This window comes from Sminthopsis crassicaudata, chromosome 1 (genome assembly GCF_048593235.1).
Source record: "Sminthopsis crassicaudata isolate SCR6 chromosome 1, ASM4859323v1, whole genome shotgun sequence".
In the NCBI taxonomy this organism is placed as follows: Eukaryota; Metazoa; Chordata; class Mammalia; order Dasyuromorphia; family Dasyuridae; genus Sminthopsis; species Sminthopsis crassicaudata.
The window spans coordinates 138635551-138657314 of record NC_133617.1 but is presented as its reverse complement, the minus strand read 5'-3'; the positions used below and the strand labels follow the sequence as shown (position 1 = coordinate 138657314).

General features: G+C 34.6%; 1 protein-coding gene across 2 annotated transcripts in view; it reads right to left on the bottom strand.

Moving 5' to 3' along the window:
* Positions 1–15313: 15313 nt before the first annotated feature.
* The window catches only part of RRM2B (ribonucleotide reductase regulatory TP53 inducible subunit M2B), a 37812-nt gene continuing 31361 nt past the window's right edge, over positions 15314–21764 (bottom strand). For both annotated transcript variants that reach the window (XM_074267854.1, XM_074267862.1), the window contains exons 7-10: positions 21599–21703; positions 20812–20925; positions 19037–19217; positions 15314–17299 (exon numbers count right to left, since the gene is read on the bottom strand). In XM_074267854.1, coding sequence (XP_074123955.1) covers positions 19065–19217; positions 20812–20925; positions 21599–21703 — 372 coding nt within the window. In that variant the 3' untranslated portion in view covers positions 15314–17299; positions 19037–19064. The remainder of the gene's footprint in view (positions 17300–19036; positions 19218–20811; positions 20926–21598; positions 21704–21764) is intronic.

Sequence of the window (21764 nt, the reverse complement as noted above, 5' to 3'; positions counted from 1 at the left end):
TTCGTGATTAAAACACATTGACATTATAGAACATCAGTGTCAAACTCAAAAAGAAATGGATGTTATTGAACTGTACATAAAGATTCCTATGGATCATATATTGACTTAGAAAAACATATTTAACATTATCTGTGCTTTATTATATTTTTTTATTTTGTTAAATATTTCCCAATTACATTCTATTCTATTTCTGACAGCACCAGGAAGTATTGTTGGTTATATGTGCTCCACAGACCGCATAGTTGACACTTCTGCTGTAAAGAACCACAGGTACAATATGGAAAGAAAAATAACAGTGAAGGAGATACCCAAGAAGAAATACGTGGGAAGAAAATTAGGAACTATATGACTTTAGACATCTATATAATAAAATCTTTGATAAATATAATAAAATGAACTTAAAATATTAACACGACAAGGTAAATAATCACCAAATAGGAATTTCTAATTTATGACTAAATGAAACTTGTCTCTTGAATATGATCATGGAGGGAATCTAGAGAAATAAATCTTCTAAAGGAATAGAAGGCTAACACTATCTATTAAAACTTATAGACCTGGAATAACATTTAGGAACTTTGGAATCAAACCATAATACCAATAATTTTTTAGCATTAAAGGAGAAACAGAATGATAAGATTGTAATAGGGGATGGAGGGAGAAAGAGTTACTATAGATCAAGTGGACATAATGAAGATATGGATGATACTTTCTTAATAAATAGTGTAAAACAAAAGACTAAAAAAGTCCTAAAGAAACCTGTTACTCCTGTATTGACTTCAAAGGAAAGAGTGGAACACAGGATTTAGCAGTTGGATCATAGTACTATCTTTTCTGCCAACAGTTACTATCTCTTCTAGAAGTACTGCTGTCTAATTTTACTTCTTTTGACTGTTTAACTTTGTAACATGAAGAAGTTGAGTGCAGTTGAAAAGACTGTGCTGATGACCCCCAAAATAAAAAGATATTAACATTATTATTATTATTATTATTAATTACCATTAAGTAAAGAATTTTATATCAACATATTTGGGTATCTGATTTCTGGAGACAAGAAGATTTGAAAGTTCCTTAAAAGTTAAAGTTAGCTAGGACTAGAGCAAATTATTTAATATAAATAGTAAATCTATTTAATAGCATAAATTACAAAATTGTACAAAGACCCAAATAATCTGAAAAATGCTATTTTCATTTGTTCCAATGATTTTTAATTATTAGAATGGGTAAGGAGGAAACAAAATTATTATTCTTTGCAGGTGATATGATGGTATACTTAGAGAAAGCCTAGAGAATCAACTACAAAACTACTAGAAATAGTTTACAACTTTAACAAAGTTGCAGGATACAAAATAAATTCACATAAATCATAAGCATTTTAATATATTGCCAGCAAAGTCCAGCAGCAAGAGATACAAAGAGAAATTTCATTTAAAATAACTGTACATAATATAAAATATTTGGGAGTCTACCTGCCAAGGCAAATTCAAGAACTATATGAACACAACTACAAAACACTTTACACACAAAGTCAGATCTAATCCCTTGGAAAAATATCAAGTGCTCATGGGTAGGGCAAATGAATATAACATAATCTATTTATTCAGTATCATACCAATCAAACCCCCAAGAAATTACTTCTCAGAGCTAAAAAAAAAAATCATAATAAAATTAATCTGGAAGAACAAAAGGTTAAGAATTTCAAAGGAATTAATAAAGCAAAATGCAAATGAAGGTGGCCTATATATGCCAGACCTAAAACTACATTATAAAGCAGGTACTGGCTAAGAAACAGAATAGTCGATCAGTGGAATAGGTTTGGTTCACAGGTCAATGGCTTTAATAATCTAGTATTTGGCAAATCCAAAGACCCCAGCTTGTGGGATAAGAACTTACTATTTGACAAAAACTGCTGAGAAAATAACTAGGCATTGACCCACACCTAACACCCTAGACCAAGATAAGATCGAAATGGGTTCATGATTTAGACATAAAGAATGATATAAGCAAATCAGAAGAAGACACAGGATAGTTTACCTCTCAGATCTGTGGAGAAGGAAGGAATTTGTGGCCAAAGAAGAACTTGAGTACATTATTGGATGCAAAATGGATAACTTTAATTATATTAAGTTTAAAAGGTTTTGTGCAAACAAAACCAATGCAGACAAACTAGAAGGAAAGCAATAAATTGAGAAAAAAATTATATATTCGAGGGTTCTGATAAAGAACTCATTTCTAAAATATATAACTGACTCAAATTTATAAAAATTCAAGCCATTCTTCAATTAATAAATGGTCCAAAAATATGAACAGGTAATTTTCAGATGAAGAAATTAAAACCATTTCTAGTCATGTGAAAAGGTGCTCTGAATCACTATCGATCAGAGAAATGCAAATTTAGACAACTCTGAGGTACCACTACACACCTCTCAGATTGACAAAAATGACAGGAGAAGATAATGACAAATGTTGGAGGGGATATGGGACAACGGGGACACTATAATTTTCACATTGTTGGTGGAGTTGTGAACTGATTCAACCATTCTGGAGAGCAATTTGGAACTTTGATCAAAGGCCTATTAGACTGTGCATACACTTTGACTCAGCAGTGTTTCTACTGGTGTTGTATCCTAAAGAGATCTTAAAAGAGGGAAAGGGACCCACATGTGCAAAAGTGTTTGTGGCAGCCCTCTTTGTAAAAGAAATAAACTGGAAAGTGAGTGGATGCCCATTAATTGGAGAATGGCAGAGTAAGTTATGGTATATGAATGTTATGGAATATTATTGTTCTAGAAGAAATGAGCAGCAGGATGATTTCAGAGAGGCCTGGAGAGACTTATAGGAACTGATGCTGCGTGAAATGAGCAGAACCAGGAGATCATTGTACATGGCAACAGCACACGATGATCAGTTCTGACAGTCGTGACTCTCTTCAACAATGAGATGATTCAACCCAGTTCCAATGTTTTTGTGATGAAGAAAGCCATCTGTAACCAGAGAGAGGACAGTGGGAACTGAATATGGACCACAACATAGTATTTTCACTCTTTTTGTTGTTGTTTATCTGCATTTTGTTTTCTTTCTCATTTTTTCTCTTTTTGATTTCATTTTGCTTGTGCCTCATATTTGTAGAAATATATAGAGAGGAATTGCACTTTTAACATTTATTGGATCATTTGCTGACTAGGAGAGGAGGTGGGGAAAAGGAAGGGAAAAAATTAGAACACAAGGTTTTGTAGGGGTAAATGTCAAAAATTATCCATGTATATATTTTGAAAATAAAAAGCTATAATTTTAAAAATTACATCTATGTATATAATTATATATAATTAAAAAAGAGAAGGGGAACTCGAGAAAAGAGATCATGTTTTTACCTAGTTCTCTTTGTATCACCAGTGCTTAGCTGAATGAAAGCACAAAGTAAATGTTTAATAGGTGTTCATTGGCTTACTGATGAAGTGTATCCTCTGAACCTAGCAGAGAGTTTTGAATACTCTGGGTATGGGAAGGATGTAGTTCCAGATCTATAATTTCACTGGGATAGAGAACTTCTGATAAGAACTTCATTGGTATGGAGAACTCCCTTATCAAAGCAGATCCTCATCTGTTGTTCTACACCTTAGAGTTTTAATTTCCTGATGGCACTGAGAGGTTAAATGATTTGACCATAGTCAACTAGTCAGCAAGAGTCAGGGGTGAGACCTGAATCTAGATTTTCCTAATTCTCACCTTGCACACAATAGGTGCTTAATAAGTGCATGTTGACTGATTGTTAAATTGTATTAGGTAATGACTTTCCTCTTCTTTTGTGTTCTTCCTGTCATATCTATCTTTGTATCCCAAGAACATAGTTCTACATTTTGCAAATACTATAGTAGGTGTTTAATGAATGTTTATCCAAATTATTATTAGGTAATAATTTTTTACACATAGTGAATGCTCAACAAATACTAAAAAATGATATAAGACCTCCCCACTTAATTTCATCATCACACAAGAGGATAAGAATGCTTTCACAGGATTACTGTATGAACTAGATAACATATATGACTTGCTTTTAAAATTTCTGAAAACTGATATGAATATACTATAACTCTTCCTGCTCCCTCCAGAAGCTACTCCCACTATTTACACTTGAACTTGGAAGTTAGTTGATTAGTTTGTCAGGGCAAGGACCACTACCAGAGCTCAAATGGTCTTTGTGATTTACACTCCAAAAACTATGTCTCCTGAGCCCCTTCCAATGAGACTGCCTTCAGTAATAAGCCAGTAGATACAATCAATTCAAAGTAAATGCATAGTAATGTGATGGCAAACCCCAATTCAAAAATACCTAGAGATATCTCAAAGTGAAGAACAGAAGCTTTATTAGGATCTCCAGAGAAACGGACAGCATCCAGAGGGAGGAGTGTCACTTTCAAAGTTTGTGACATAATTTAAATGGTCAGTGAGAAAAAAAAATTACAGAATTCACCCACCTACTCCTGTTTTTTGTCGTTCCCCCCCCCCAGGCTGGGGTTAAGTGACTTGCCCAGGGTCACACAGCTAGAAAGTGTTAAGTGTCTGAGACCAGATTTGAACTCAGGTCCTCCTGAATTCAACCCACTCCTGTTAATTCTCCTAAAATCATTGGCAAACTTGACCTTTATTCCTTTATTTGTCTCTGGAATATAGGTGGGCTTTTGTGGCACTAGGGTCTTGGTTATGTAAGACTTGTTTCAAAAGAAAGAAAGAATCTGTTCGGCATGTAGGGTTAATAATCAATTAAAATAATTTAAGGAGACTTGGTTTTACCTCAGGCTTTTCTCAATCAACAAATAGAGATTAGCCAGTCTGTAGACTTTTCGAATATCTTCAGGCCATTAAATAGATTTTTCTCTAAGCAGTTAGCTCTTAAATATTTTCTCTTGGAAAGTCTCTGTTCTTCTTCCCAGGGCCTAATGATTAACAGTCCCTTAGTGCTAAATCTGGGATTTTTAAGTGATTATTCTGAGACGTCCTCAGTTTCCCATTTTGCTCCGTAAGAACAGTAGCTAAAAACATTTCCCTCCACAAATATGGGGATAGTCTCCCACAGGAATACTGAGTACTGGTACATTGAGGATGAGACACACATAAAAGGAAAATGTGGCCAGACACCTGATGCTTTTGGTACTGCAAGGCCCTTCTGTCTCTTTGAATTGTATGAAGGGTATTTTAGGAAGTAGTCATATTCAATTTGTGCTCCATTAGTAATAGTAACACCTCATTTCTTTTGTTATCTGCCCCTCAGTTTCTGTAATTATATCAAGCAGTTGGGAGGTGGTATGGTAGAGAAGGAACCAAATGCACCACGATGCTCTCAATTTTACTATAGATTTTCCTAAAGCATAGGCTGACTCTCATTCTCAGCAACAAAATAGCCAGGACATAAGACAAAAGCCAATTCACAAGTTCCTTCATTCACAAATAATCAACACCATTAGTGGCTTAACTATCCCATTTTTACAACAATGTGCATTCTAAGTATTTTGCCCAGTTTTGAGAGCAGATTTCCAATTGTGTTTGAAGATATCAACTGAAGCAATCAATTACCTCAATCTTACCTAAAAGCTGCATTCTGGCTACAGTCACCATCAAGCTCTGCATTCCCTTTATTCAGGTGTGGAAAGTTTTCAGAGTTCTTCCAAAACAGTAAAACATATTATGGTTTACTAGCTAAAAAAAAAAATGCCATCTCTTGGCTCAAGTGCTCCACCATGAGGAGGAAGGGAGGAAAATCCGCAAGCTATAAATTTTCTCAACCTCCGGTAACAGATGCTACCTGTTGGGAACCCTTACCACCCCCTAGCTGATGGAAGCAGGAGGGAGCCGAGGGATTGGGCATGATGAACAAGAAGAACCCTGTCATCTCCGCAATGTGAAGAAATAATGCTGTATTTATCTGTCTCTCTGGGAGAAACCTAGTAAACCACAAAATACCAAGAGATTATCCAAGAGTATAGCACTTTGCCCAAGGCCTCTCTTGCTTTGCTGGCTAAATGGATGCAAGCTTCCCAGGAGATGAAATTACTCTTGCAGGAAGCAAAAACTCCATGATCTAATGAAGTTATAAAAATAATTAAGAGCTTGGGATGCCTGAGATGGCTATAGCTGGGTATGTATAGGACTGGTATCTTTGAGTTGTAAATTGGTAGCAGCTGGCAAACTGCTGTGGGTATTCCTCTCCAGACAATTAGCTGAAATTTCCTCTGCTGGGGAGGGGGGATTCTGTCCTCAGTCCTTTCCAGTTCTGCCCTAGTCCTTAATCTCTATTCATTTCTGAGAGGCTGCAATTGCCAACAGCCTTCAGTCCCTCCATCATTAGTCAGAGAAGCTGCTGACCCTATAGCCATTATTTTCATTTGTCTATTTTCCTACCTTTTTAATCATCATCATCATAAACATCAAGGTTTAGAAAGCACTTTTACGTTTTTAATTTTATCATTTTCCCAATAAACAAGCTTTTCTTCCTTTCTCCCTCTCTACAATGAACAAAAAAAGAAAGAAAGAAAGAAAGAAAGAAAGAAAGAAAGAAAGAAAGAAAGAAAGAAAGAAAGAAAGAAAGAAAGAAAGAAAGAAAGAAAGAAAGAAAGAAAGAAAGAAAGAAAGAAAGAAAGAAAGAAAGAAAGAAAAAGAAAAGAAAAGAGATTTAGGGGGGAAAACTTCACAACAAATATGCATAGTCAAGGAAAGTAAATTTCCTCATGGTCATGTTATGCCACAGTTCTCTTTTATTGTCCTGACTCAGTTTCCCTAATTATGCTGACCCAATCCTAACTCAGTTTCCCTAATTGTTCTGTTTCAGTTTATAATTATTTTCTCAGTCCTGCAAGATCTCCCCTCCCTCTTAATCAGAATATTTGATAAGGATAAAAGATCTTATGTTTTAGAATTATCAGAATGCCTCTCCCCATCCCAAGATATTATAATGTCACATACTGTCTTATCAAGATGCCTCTTCCTATGTCCGATGTTCCTCTCCCCATTATGTCATCCATTCTCCTATGTCATCTCATCTCCAGAGGCTCACCCCACCCTGTCAGAGTCCCATTCCTGTTTCAGCACCCGGACTCCACCCTCAGTCTTCCCCCTGAGTCTGAGCCATGTGTACATAGGTTATTGAGAACTCCCATTTTTCTCTGGATTCTTGGAGAGGATAGTCTCATTCAGTTCTGGTACCAAACCTTGGATCCATTTGGTCCCAGTAAATCTCTCCCTTTTAAATATATTATTAAATACTCTCTAATCTTTATCTTGCCTCAGTTTCTCTGGCATTACATTCATGGTTTGGGTTTTGTTTTTTTTTTTTTTTTTTTTTTTTTGGTCTGTTTTGCTTTGTTTTTCTGAATTCAATAGTATTTTATTTTTCCAATTATATGTAAAGATAGTTTTCAACATACATTTTTATAAGATTTTGAGTTCCAAACTATTTTTCCCTTCCTCCCTTTCCCCCCCTCCCTAAAACAGTAGCCATCTAAGTTATACATGTACAATCATTTTAAGCATATTTCATGGCCATTTTTTTAAAATATGTATCATTCTGTATTTGAATTCATCACCTGTCAAAAAATTAGGTAGCATGCTTCAGTACCAATCCTCCAGTATTGTGGCTTATTGTTGCATTAGCCAGAGTTCTAAAGGCTTTCCAAGTTGTGTGTGTGTGTGTGTGTGTGTGTGTGTGTGTGTAATGTTACACTCACTTAATTCTGCATTAGTCATACATATCTTCTCATGTTTATCTGGCACCATTTGTTTTGTCATTTTTTTATAGCACAATAATATCTCATTACATTCATATGCCATAATTTGCATTTCTCAACAGGTGAGCAGTTCCAGTTTCATGCTACTATGAAATGAGCTGTTATGAATATTTTTATAGTTATGGGTCCTTTTCCTCTTTACAAAGTAGTTTTCATACATCATTTGATTAACAATCATTGAATTAAGTACAACTGTTATTATTCTATAGCTTATTTTACAGATAAGGAGATTGGGAATGGGACAAGTTGAATGACTTGTCTGTCATATAAATTACAAATGTTACAGGCAGGATCTCTATTCCAGTTAAACAATCAACAAATATTTATTAAGCATCTATTATGTGCCAGGAACTCTAGGGAAATAAAAAAAAATACAAAAAAGAAAGGTCCTCACCCTCAAATATTCAATTTTTCAGCACATTCTTTCCCCTATACAAAACCTCTTTTCTCTATACAAAATCACTCTCCCCTTTGGTTAGAGAGAAAACATAAAAGTGGCCACCTGTAATGGATATGAATAAATTGTTCTCAAAAGAAGAATGGCAAATTAACAACCACATGAAATGATGCTCTAAATCACTAATAAAAGAAATACAAATCAAAATAATCCTGGATTTTTACCTCATACCTACCAAATTGGCAAAGATGACAAAACATGGGAATGATCAATGTTAGAGGAGTTGTGGAAAGACAGGAACATTAATAGGTTGTTGCCAGAGTTATAAATTAGTACAGTTAGAGTGGAAAGCAATTTGGAATTATTCAAATAAAGTTGACTGGCATTTCCAGTCCTGTGACCCAGAGATTCAACTACTAGAGAGATTATCAACAAAAAGAGACGTCCATATAAACCAAAATATTTTTTGTTGTAACAAAGAATGGAAAGCAAAGTACATGCCCATTGATTTGAGAATGGCTAAACAAATTTGTGATATATCAATATAATGGAATATTACTGTGCTGTTAGAAATGACTATGATGACTACAAAAACTCATGGAGAGATTGACATGAAGTGATACAAAGTAAATGAAATACAATCAAGTAAACTATGTATACAATTACTACAGTTATATGAATGGAAAGATCAACCACCAAAAAGCAATTTAAAAATAGATTTTACAAAATTACAAAGAACTGGCATGACTCCAAAGAAAAGATATGAGAAAATATTTCTCCCTACTCCTTTGCAGAGGTAAGAAGTTCCCATATGTGGAACATTATATATACATATTTTCAAATGTTTTCAATGTATTGATTAGTTTGACAGCTTTTTTCCCTTTTCCCTTTAAAAAAAAATCTGTTCTATGGGATGGCTCTCTGATAAGGAGGAAGACACATATAGGTATGGAGAAATTTAGGCAGTGTGAAAACAAAATGTATTAATACAATTTTGGGGTTTTTTAAGTATATAATCTGATTCTTGGCTCTAGAAACAGATCTTTCAGGAAACTCAGTCCATTCTCCTCAACTCTGAGAAACTGGGAAAAGTCACTACAGGCAAAGGGGCTAAAGTGAGTGCTCTATTTGGATTTTTATACTTGTTTATCTAAAGGTCTCTGGATATCTCCCAGGGGTGGGTTGAGTCCCACCTGTCTATTGCAATGGTCAAAGAAGCCAAAGCCCCATAAGGTCTTCTGGTATCTCATCATTATATTTGGCTCTGACTTGGGGTCACACTTTGGTAGGTCCTATCATGAAGGAGTATGGGAAATGAACACATATCTAATGTCCAAAGCCCAGACTAGCTATATCTGGAGACATAAATCATCATGGTTGGTCATAAGATGACTATTTGGAGGCACAATGACTCACAAAAACCATCATAAGGAGGTGGTGATCTGAACCAATGGCTATACCAACTGGGGGTGAAGGAGGGAGAGGAACATTTATTAAGTGACTACTATTATCTCACTGAATCTCCATAAGAACTCTACAAAATAGACGTTATTATTACCATCCCTAATTTACAACTGAGCAAACTAAGGCAGACAGATTAAGTGATTCACCTAGGCTCTCACATCTAGTAAGTGTCTGAGACTGGATTTAAATTTAGGTCTTCCTGGCTCTAGGCCTGGAACTGTGTCTCAGAGGAATCATGACTCCTGCAAATTTTGAAGTAAAAATAAAAGGTCCTTCCCAGCATGGTGCCGGCATTCTTATTTTCATCTCTGCATTTGTTAGCTCTACTTGAGTGCCACACACCGAGGGTGGAAGACAGGGTTCATGGTTATCTTTGGGGGAATCAAAGATATCCACTGAGGTTCAGAGTGGAGGGATGGGGGAAGAAGCATGGAACAGCTAATTTGTGCCATGAACTTGGATAGCCTTATTTATGTGTATTTGTCATGTCAGATAGGGCAATGGAGAAGCACCTATTGGATATTAGCAAGCCTAAACATAAAAACATGAAGAACTTGGAAAAATAGTAGTCAATTCAGAGAAACATAAGGCACACCCAACCCAACTAGTCATTAACATAGAACCCAGCTCCAACCTGAAAAGGTTTTTCCCTCTTTAGGTAACCTCCTAACCCCAGGTGGCTTACCATATTGAGGCCAGAAAGTAGAAAAATCCAATCAGTTTAGTCCACTGATCAGAGCTCCCAGGGTAAATCTATGCCTGGTAAAAGCAGGGTTATTAGAAATTTAATTCTTAGGAATTTGGGGTACATTTCGTACCTAAGAATATGGAAACCAGGCACAAAGAATGACAAACATGTAGCTTTTGCTTGAAGAACTCTAGTGAGGGGGACCAGTGCCTCCCAAGACATTCCATATTTAGTTAACTTTTTGTTGGTCGTGATGGTTAGAAGTTTTTTTATTCAGCTACTTCCCTGCAGCTTTCACCAATCAATCCCAAGTCTGCCTTTGGGACCATTGCATGGGGGAGCAGCTTGGTACCTTAGTGGTTAAAGTGCTAAAAGATCTAGAGGCAGGAAAATTTGTCTTCCAAATCCAGCCTCAGATACTTATTACCCTGGGCAAGTCACTTACCTGCTAGTTTCCTCATCTGTAAAATGAGCTGGAGAAGGAAATGGCCAACTATTCTAGTATCCTTGCCAAGAGAACCCAAAATGGGGTCACAAAGTATTAGACATGACTGAAGCAACAGAACAATAGTCATAAAAACCAGTTTTAAATGCAACTAATGTGTTTGCCTATATCTATCTTGGCCAAAGGATACTATCAATTGGTCAAATGCATTGCTAAAATAAAAGTAAACAAAAGCACGTGATCTACCAATCTTGTAATCCATCTATAGGAATAATGGGCCCTGATACGAAGGTAATGAGGCACACATATAAGGAAAATACTGCCTTTGGTACTACAAGGCTCTGCTATCCTTCCTCCTTGAATTGTATAAGTAGATAAATAGGGAACTGTATAAGGGGATAAATGGGGATAAATAAAAAATGTCTTTGTGTTTCATTAGCCATAGTAACATCTCATTTCTTTTGTTATCTGCTCCTCAGTTTCTGTAATTGTATCAACTAGCTGGGGGGATGTAGTGGTAGAGAAGGAAACAATGTATGAGACTGCTCTCAATTTTATTATAGATTACCCTAAAGCATAGGCTGACTCTTGTTCTCAGGACAAAGCCAATTCACAAGTTCTTTCATTCAGAATCAACATCACTAGTGGCTTAAAACATATCTAAAATAGAAATTGGGTTAGTTATCATGACTTACAATGGTGAAGCTATGCAGACTCTTTAACAATTATTTCCTTTTCTAGATTTTCATCAACCAGTCTTTTCATTTTAGAACTTTGCCAAAAATCAAAACAAAGGTCACTAATCTATGTATGTAGACTTCATTTCCTTTCCCTTTTTGGAAAATCTAAACCAGATTTTCCTTTTTCTAGTCCCATAACCTCTCTCAAATTCTCAATGATCTTTCAAAGATTACTGGCTCTGGATCAACAATGACATGCCAAGTTTTTCAAGGATGTTACCCAAACCAGATTACCTATGTTATACCTGCTAACTTGAACTTACAAAGGTTGATGAGATGACATTTTGATGAATTTAATAGATAGTAACAGACAGGAACATTTTAAATATATAACAGAAAATAAGTATGCATATGAGAGTAAACATTTATGCATAACTGATTATTTAAAATTAAATTTAACATAGTTGTAACAGAGCTGCCATATTTATATCACTTTTTGAACTTCCTTCTCTCTTCTGTGTATTTTATTTTAAAGAGCATCAATGATCTCTTTATTAAGCAAATAGGTATAAAAAGATGGGAAGCATGTGGTATCTTCATTTTTTTGAAGTCATTGCATTTATTAGAACTCTAGCCTTTCAAAGCTGTTTTCTTTTACTTTATTGTATAGTTCTCCTAGTTCTTCATGCTTCATAGGAAAGTCCTCTCTTTATCTCTTATTTTTCATGGTGTTGCATTTGACATTTTTATTCTATTATTTTGGGCTACTGATAGAGAAAAACAAAAGCAAGAGTTAATCAGTTCTGTCTTCTGCCACTTCTCAATTTTCATCATACATTCTCTCTTCTTGGGATCCTCTTTTATTTTCCAATATGGCTAAATCTTTGATATCCTTGGCCTTCCTCACCAATCTGAGTTTATTCTAAGCTGTAGCCTTTTGACACTAGTCTTGTAGCATAATGCCATTAATTTATATTCATTGTTACTTGTCCTTGCTTCCAGATTTTGTATTCCTGAAATCTAAATTGATGGATGAACCTCCTGCGCTTCCAACTTGGATTTATTGAAAATCTTGCATTTGGGTTCAAAAACTAACTAGACAAATGTTGGTTGATGGAAACATGACATAACAACTTTGCTATCTCTTTCTCTAGTTTTCACTTCCAATCTTATTTGGGTGGGGGACTTCCCATGTGTAAATTGGATATAAACAACTTGTCTATGACTTTCAGTCTTGAAGCTTACACGGTACACACGAGGGTAGTTGACCTGCTCACAGCTAGCAAATGTCAGGGACGACTTTTAATTGTAAGTAATTTCTTATGAGGCTGTTTGTTTCTCTATCTAATATATCCTAGTCCCAAAAAAATTACATGTGAAAAAAAAAAGACCTGGAAGTTTTGTGAACAGACACCAGGCTAAATAAGAGGAAAGGTAGATAATGTGATAACCAAAAATACAAATACAAAAAAACAAAAAAAAACAAAAAACAAAAACAAAAACCCAATACCTTATTCAATAAATTCTACTGGTTCTCTGTTAATTTCCTGTTATCTCTAGGATCAAACATAAATTCTAATTTGGTTTTTAGATTTCTGGGACCTTATTCCCCACTTATTCCTCCTTTCTACAATTCAGTGACACTGGTTTTTCTTGAAGACATTTTCAAGAGCTCTTCCCCTTACTTGGAATATTCTCTCTTATCTTCAACTTAGCTTTCCTGACTAAAATTCTACTTTCCATAGATCCCACTTAATATCTTCCTTCTGTGGTTATCATTGATTCACCCTGTATATCTCATTTGCATATTTTTATGCTATATCTCTCATTAAAATGTGGGTTTGGGACCGTGTTTTTATGTTTCTTTGTATTCAAGTGTTTAATACAGTACCTGACACATAAAAAGTGCGTTTACTGCCTTGCAGAAGGAATTCAAAACTATGTCATTCATGGCTTGGCTGAAAGCATTAGGTTCTTTAGGCCAAGGGAAAACACACAGAATCTCAAGATTTGGAAGTGATCTTAGAGATAATATAATCCAAGCCAGATGTTAAGAGGAATTCTTCCTACATCACTGGAATTTTTTCCTTCATCAGAACATCCCTCGGATATCAAAAGATTGAAAACTCTAGAAATGGGAATGTACTACTCCATGAGGCAGTCTATTCCATTTCTGAAAAGCTCTAAGTCTTTATGCTTATATTAAGTTGAAATATGCTGACATATGTGATTGTGAATATTACTACTTTCATTTTACACACACACACACACACACACACACACACACACACACACACACACACACAAGCTGAGCTCAATTTTTTGTTTGAGACAGTTAACTTGCCCAAAAATCACAAGTTAGTAACTGAAGCCGGATTTTAACTCAAGTCCTCCTGATTCCAGGCCTGGTGTTCTATCAATTGCACCTCCTTCCCAGCCAAATTGTTCAAGGTAAGCAAATGTGAACCTAGATTTTAGCCCAAAATCCTGTGATTCCTCCATCTCTATCCACCACCACCACCCAGCTCTCTTGCTACGGTCAAGATAGGAAGGTAAATTTGCCCATAGAGAAGTACCAGAAATCTATCCTGAAACAAAGAAACCCATGACTATGCATTATGGCAGTCACCATCCCGTGTACAACATTAAAATTTGAAGAGCTGAATCACTGAAAGGAACCTTGGAAGTCACCGAGTCCACCCTTGTTCATTTTTCAGTGAGGAAAGAGAAGCACAGAGAAGTATCTTGTCCAAGTGTAGCATAGTTAGTGGATACATAAGGCAGAATTCGAGGCCGAGCTAAGTCCAATGCCCTCATTAGCCCAAGAGTTGATGACAATCCCGATCCAAGCTTTTCAAATCTCACAAGAGTGTTGCCATGAAATAAGTACAATAAGAGCTTTTGCCCAGCAGGCTACCAACAAGGACTCTATTGTATGGCACAGATATACACAGGAAACCAGGTTTTACATGAACACAGGTAGCTTATTAGAACTGTGATTGTCATAATGAAGAAATGAGTGTTGTATGCACTGTGTGATGGTACATAAAAATTCCTGCAATTTAACCAGGGATAATATGATATCTGATTGCATCTTATTGAAGGAGAGCTTGGCAGAATGGAACAGTAAAAGCTTTTGCTTGAGAAAAAAAAAAAACAATCAATAAAGACAGATTTAGAAGAGAATTGAAGGGGAAAATTGTATCAAATGACACTGATATAAGTCCAGATATCCAAAATAGGGAACTCAGATAAATTTACAAAATCAAAAACACAAGATATAATATCTAATAGATGACTGATTAAAGGATAGAAAAGGCTCCTTTTTGTTTTCTCTTAGATACTTCTATAATCCTTTTGATCAGAATATTTCCTGTGAGATTCAACTTGGACTTGTTTTGAAATTAACTTTCTTCTGAGTTTACCTACTGGGCTTTTCTCAATCCAGTATTTCATTCTTGTGTTTGAATGTGCTTTTATTTATTCATATCTCCCATTTCAGTTTCTAGATTACAACTTTGAGGGTCTGGCTCCTTCTTGGTCTCTTGAGTGTTTTTGAATCTAAGGCTCTATGTTCCTGACTATACAAATAACAAGTGAATGTATCTTTGATGAGAAATTGTGAAAAAACCCTTCCATTTGAAAAAGAGGTCAGGACAGCTAGATGGAACAGTGGATAGAGCACTAGTCCTGAAGAAAAGAGGACCTGAGTTCAAATCTGGCTTCAGACACTTAACAATTCCTAGCTATGTGACCCTGGGTACTAAACCTGGATTGCCTCAGCAAAAACAACAACAAAAAAAGAGAAATTCTTGACCTAAGTTGACCTAAGGAAGATAAGTATTTAAAAGCAACACAAACTGAGGTTGCTATAGTACAGTTTATTTCAATCATGTTAAATTATACAATAATCAGATCAAAAAGCATAATATATTCTTAGGAAAATTTTAATTATGGACATAAATAGTTGGACTGATCAAATACAAAATATTTTATATAAAGACAAAATAAAACATGGATTTTAGGTACACAATACTCTCTACACAAGAAGTACTCTCTAAATACTGTGAAATGATTGAACTCAGATATTATTAAAAACAGAGTTTTATATGAAACAGTAAAGTCAAAAGCATAAATTAGCATCAATTTAAATAAAAGTTCTAAAATTGCTATAGTTTTATTTAATAAAACCTACCAACATATTTCACAGCATTTGAATCTACATTTTTCTTTAAAGAGGATTAAATCAAAAGGACTAAAGTTGAAACTCTCTTTTCCTAAAGCAAGTATAGTAAAAACTTCAGTAATCCTGCCTTCTTTAAATCTGTAAGCAATCTATATGTACTTATTTTTTAAAGGGTTAGAAGAATAAGATATTACTGTTCCTGTTTGGGAACCACCCATCAGTTGATCCTGGATGACCCTATAAGAAAGGCAGCCAGCTTTGGTGTGAGTCCCTGAGTCTGGCACCAATTTACTCTCCTTAATTAAAACACTTATGGCATAGCAGCTATACTGATAATTTGGCTTGCATGAAAACTGATGACCATGTTGTAGCAAGTTGTACATCCCATTAACAGCATTATAAAAAATTAGTGACTGGCATTTAGCCTGAAACTATACAACTGAAATTTCAAAATGATAAGACAGTAATGTCATACTACAAAATCCTAAATTCTGATTATTATTAATTTTTTTCAGTATGTGAACAGCCATTCTCTTAGCAATCATATTTCTCTAATTAAAGTGGAAGGGGTGCAAAATATTAAGAGTTAGACATTATTAAATGAGAACAGCAAAAACGTCTTAACATTAGGTCATGACTGAATTGGTTCCTACATTGTAGGAAGTTATTTTAAATTGTTTTTATTTTATAAACATAACAAAATCCTACTTTCCCTGAAGCAGAACTCCCATTTCCATAATTCTAGATTTTATAGGATCAAATAATAAAATGTGTTTTAACCATAATCACAATTTAAATAATTAAGCTATAACAAATTATAAATTACAAATAAACTTTTTTAACTCCAGAAAGTTGTAGAAGTTAATTAAGAATTGAGAATAAAATGACATGAATATAATAAAATATATATGCAAAGTGGAGTACTGAAGAGGGAGTACAGAATGCTTCTTATGGTAAGCCAATATATTAAAAATCGGCATGAGATTTCCCTGCCCTCTTGTTGTAGTTTATTGCTGCTATAAATAAATAAGATTGACATTAAGGCATTCACCAACATAATAAAAGAATCCAAATTCAATACTTAGAACTTTTCCTTCCTTAATTTTGAAGTCATGCAAACTATTTCTGGTTAAAATTAAATCTCATCTTAGAGATATGTGCCCTTGAAATTTTTGCTGAATAAACTAAAAATATTATTCTAGAAATATATGTTGCTTAAGTTTAACTATGGAACAAGACAAAACAAAGTCAGATCTCAAAAGATTTGACATAAAATGATACAAACTGTCCCACAAATACAAAGAACCACCTCTATAAATTAAACAGAAAAAAAACATATCTGATGCAGAAAGTTTTTCTTCATTTAATAAAATTAACACTTTCAACATTTTAATAAAACTAAGAATGAAATCTACTTTCTAAAAACAGCTAAATAATTTTCCTAATCTAGTACAAATCAGTTTTGCAGATGACCCCTGAGAAACCAAGAGATCAAGAATTTTGTCTGAAAACAAATTCTGAAAGTTGCAAACTAGGACACAGATAAAATGCAACTTGTTTTTCCAGATACTTAAAAAGTACTCATGAGAAGAAATAAGGATGATATATCCCCTGTCTTGATGATAAAGGGATCATGGTTAACTTCGCTTTGCTGTTACCACCTGAAGGTTAAGAAAGAGAAAGAAGATTATCAGCCAAAGGTCCACTGAAGGTACCAGTCCTCCATCACTTTCATCATGGCATTCTCTCTCTTGGCAATTTAATAGTTTCAGATGCACTAATAATGTGTCTTCTAGTATAGCTATACAAATAATACATAGTTTAAGTATATTACATATCTGGCCCACATTACTCTGTTAACCTGTAACAGTTTTTAAAGCATTAAGTATTCTTGTTCAGATGCTTCCAGTCACTAAGTTTAGGTTGAAGAATCTTATTTGAGTCCCTAAGCTATTCCTTTCCTTAGTGCATGCTAGTCAAGCCAAGAAATCATCAGGCTCTCTTTTGGTTACTAGAAGAAGACCTTTATTTCTTTGGGCATCAGAAAACATTCCTTTTTGACTTCTTGTTCAAACTGCTTCTTACAGGGTCAATCTTTCTCACCATTTCCTAATAGCAACAACTCATTTAATATTTAGGGAAGAGTTACTGTAGAGGGCAGCAACTCTGAAAAGGTATACTTAAGGCTCAGTATGATTGATTTAATCCTACAACAAGATATTAACTCAATAGAATTGATGAGATAATTGGTTCCCCTAGTGATGTAATAATTGGCTTATATTCAGTATGATGAATTGATTTAATTGTCATAGTGTATTTAAGAGGTCAGAGTCAGACCAAAGAGAGAGCAGAGATTGAGATGTGCAGACTGCTGACTGGCTGACTGACACTGCTGGCACAGATTGGGAGACTGAAGGAGACAATAAAGACTTTGGACTCTATTCCTGACTCTTCTTGTAGTGATTATTCTGCTGAGACCAAGGCTGGTCCCAAGACTGGTCCCAAGGCCCTCCAGAAAGCTAGCTTGGACATTACAATTTATCAAGAACATTTATCATGTATAAGACACATGTTAGGTGCTGGGGAAGATACAAAGATAAATATGTCAAAGTCTTTGCTCCCAAAAGCTTACGTCTAGAAAAGATTCAAACCATGCACATAAATAATATATAATCACTTATAGTTACTATGGAGGAAAACATGAGGGAAGCTTCAGGGAGAAGGTAGCATTTGACCTGCATCTTCAATATCTTCTAATAGTACCTACTAAGAATCTCATCTTCTCCCTATTTCCATCCTACAAATCTCTCTTCTTATTTAACATATTCCAGATTTACTAGAACTAAATCCATATCTTTTCTATACTATTAAAAAATAACAACTAGCACTTATAGTATGCTTTAAGATTTGTGAAGTATTTAATAAATCTCATTTTATTCTCACAACAACCTAGGAAGGTAAATGCCATTATTTTCCTCATTTTACGGACAAACAAACCAAGATGGGCAGAAGTTGTGACCCCTCCCCCACAGGGTCACAGTTAGTATTTGAGGTAGGATTTGAATTCAATTCCTTCATAGAACCACCTACTTATTTGAGATGTTTTCTAAAAGATTTTTAGTTGTACCCAGCTCTGCTTGTCCATCATTATTGGATCACTTGTTTCCAGCTCATCTCCATAAATCATGAATTACTAAGAATCTTAAGGCACATGTTAGCATGCTTTCCTATTTCTCCATGACCCCAAATAAAAGTATCTAAGCCATACTCAAATTTTTAAAACAAAAATTACAGCACTTTTTTCTTTGTTGGAACTGTATTTGAGTTCTGTTTTGTTTTTGTTTTTGTTTTTTACAATCAGGACTGGAAAAGGGATGGGGGAAAGAGACTGTCATTACCAACAGAAGGAGCATCTAGAAAACTGGGTTAAAAATCTGCATCCAAGGTGAAGACATTGTCTGTTGTTTCTGCCATAACTGCAAAACGCTGATATTCTGAGACCCTTTTTTCAAAAAAATTTGTTTTCCCTTCCAGAGAAATATTTTCCATGAAATCAAAGGGATTATCTGAATGAAAAATCTGAAGAAGAAAAAAAAATTCATTAGAGATTCTGAAGAAGCATTATCTTATCTCTCAAGAAATCTGCTCTAATATGCCATGAATCTTTCCATTACTGATGTCTACTTTGTCATGTAGAGATAGATGCAGCAAATTAAACCATTGGCCTACAAAATTTTCACCTTACAAAAGCTTACCATGATTTTATTTTTATATAAATAAAACTGTAAAAAAAAAATTGTAGCTTTTAATCAAGAAAATATTTAATTTTCTTCTCCCCTTTAACTCTCTTTTGACCACCTTAAAACATGGCACAAAAATGAAAGGATGTTCCTCTAAAACAGGAAAACGAAGGCATATATAGGTTGAATAAAGACCAAGTACTTCTGCCACTTCAGTTGTATGGTATCTAGTGATACACTGACACACCAAGAAGTGAAAAGCCAAATTAAGTTCAAGATAAACCTCAAAATGTAATGCCAACCAAATTTAAAAAAAAAAAAAAAAAACTCTAGAGTTTATAGCTGCTTATTCAAATTTGCTACAGATATGATTCAGATTGCTTAATAGTTCCATTAACATGACTATCAGCAAAATTAACAAAAGATTCCAGGCCATCATATTCTCAGAAACTAAAAAGTCTAGTAATAATCAATATTGACAATATTTTATGGAAAGAGATAATCAAAAGAGACCACTATGTCAAAGCAACAACTATAGGACATAACTTCTTTTGGAAGTCTTCATCTACCAGGGATGTAGTTGGCAGCTGGGTTCCCATCCAATTCCTGAATTATGTGACTATGTGATGCCGTGACAATGAGATAGGACAACCATTGCCATAACAGGTAAAACAGAGATATGCTGTGAATGCTGCAAAGCATTTAAGCTTTGGTTCAAGCACCACCTATTGAGTTGCCGACTCTGAGAAAGGACATCTCAGCCAATTTGATGAAATGTCAAAGCTTCAAATTAGAAAAACAGAAGCTAAAACTGCAAAGGAATGACAACTTGAGGCTGAAGACCAAAAATGAAGCAAAGTCCAAAATCAGAATTAGTTGATAAGGGAACATAGTTCAGTCTATATAGAAGACAATCATTTGTTGGCTTAAGTAAGACTTCCTTAAGGACTTTGATTGTGTAAAAATATTGACTGAAACTAGGCCTTTGTAATAAGTAAGATGGGTATACATTCATACAAACCTGTGATTTTGAGAGTTATATATTAATTCAAGGTCAGTGACATTTGCCTATGGTAAGAAGTTATCCAAAAAGAACACACACATGTTTGACTCATTTAGGTGAAATTACTAAAAGATAACCCTGTTAACTAAAGGCAAATATATTACTAAATATTTGGATCGTGCTTGTTAAAACCAACATGAATTTCTCTGACTAGCTCTATGTTGAGAATTTCCATCTGGTACTATAGGAGATTTTGGAAAAATTACATCTGTGCATCTGTCACACATATTGGGGGGAGAGAGGGAACATGATTCATTATTACCTTTTCTATTGTGAAGTAAAAGTCTTAAGAGACCACCTAAGAGACTTTACAAATTAATAGTTTGGTTGGTTGGTTAGGGTTTTTTTTTAATTTTTAAAAATACTTTACCTTTGAGAATCCAAGCTCCACAAGTAATCTGTCTGCTACAAACTCAATATATTGTTTCATCAAAGTACAATTAATGCCAATAAGGCCAACTGGTAAGGCATCAGTTAAAAATTCCTAGGGGGAAAAAAAAAACAAAAAGAGGGGCACACTCAGATATCAATAACATTAAATAATTGGCTATATGTTGATCAGAAAGTGTTCCAGATTTCATTTAAAGGAAAGCCCATTATTTTAATAAATCAAACAATGGACATTTCTATAAAAGGATGAATCTATTCAGCTTCTTTTGGGTATATTATCCTTCTTCTAAGATTAAATATTTTGTAGCTATCTTATAAAATGATAGTATTTTTTAAAAGTATTTTACTATGATCTTCAGGTTGACTGGACTTATGCTACAGACAGAAAAGGAGCTGCTTTTTCATGTACTACTTCTGTTAGGATTCTCCTTTTGTTATTATGAACTACTATCTGCAAAGATTTTGGTCACACAAGGTGTCAAGAACAAGAAGTAGAAAAATATGCAGCTGAGGAAGTTAATAAAGAAATTTTTTTAAATGAAAATTAAAGGATATTGGTAACTTGGGAGAAGAGGAGAGGGAGGAAAAAACCCCTACAAGATTAGATGCAGCTCTAATGTAAAATTGCAAAAATGTATTGCTCTACAACTGTAGTATTAGAATTAGGCATACAGGATAAGAGTGCCAAATTATTAATGCTATATCAGTAAGTAGTGCTCTTCCAGCTCTTCCATATGGTTAAGAGGGATAAAAGCTTTACTGTTTACCTGTTCTATTTCAACAGCATGGATGATGATTTCCTTAACTCTTTCTTCTGAAGGCTTGTTCACTAAGTAATGAAACATCAAACAAGCAAAATCACAATGAAGACCCTGAAAAACAAAGGGGAAAAAAATCATAATCCAAAAGTTATTTTCACATGTTATATATGTT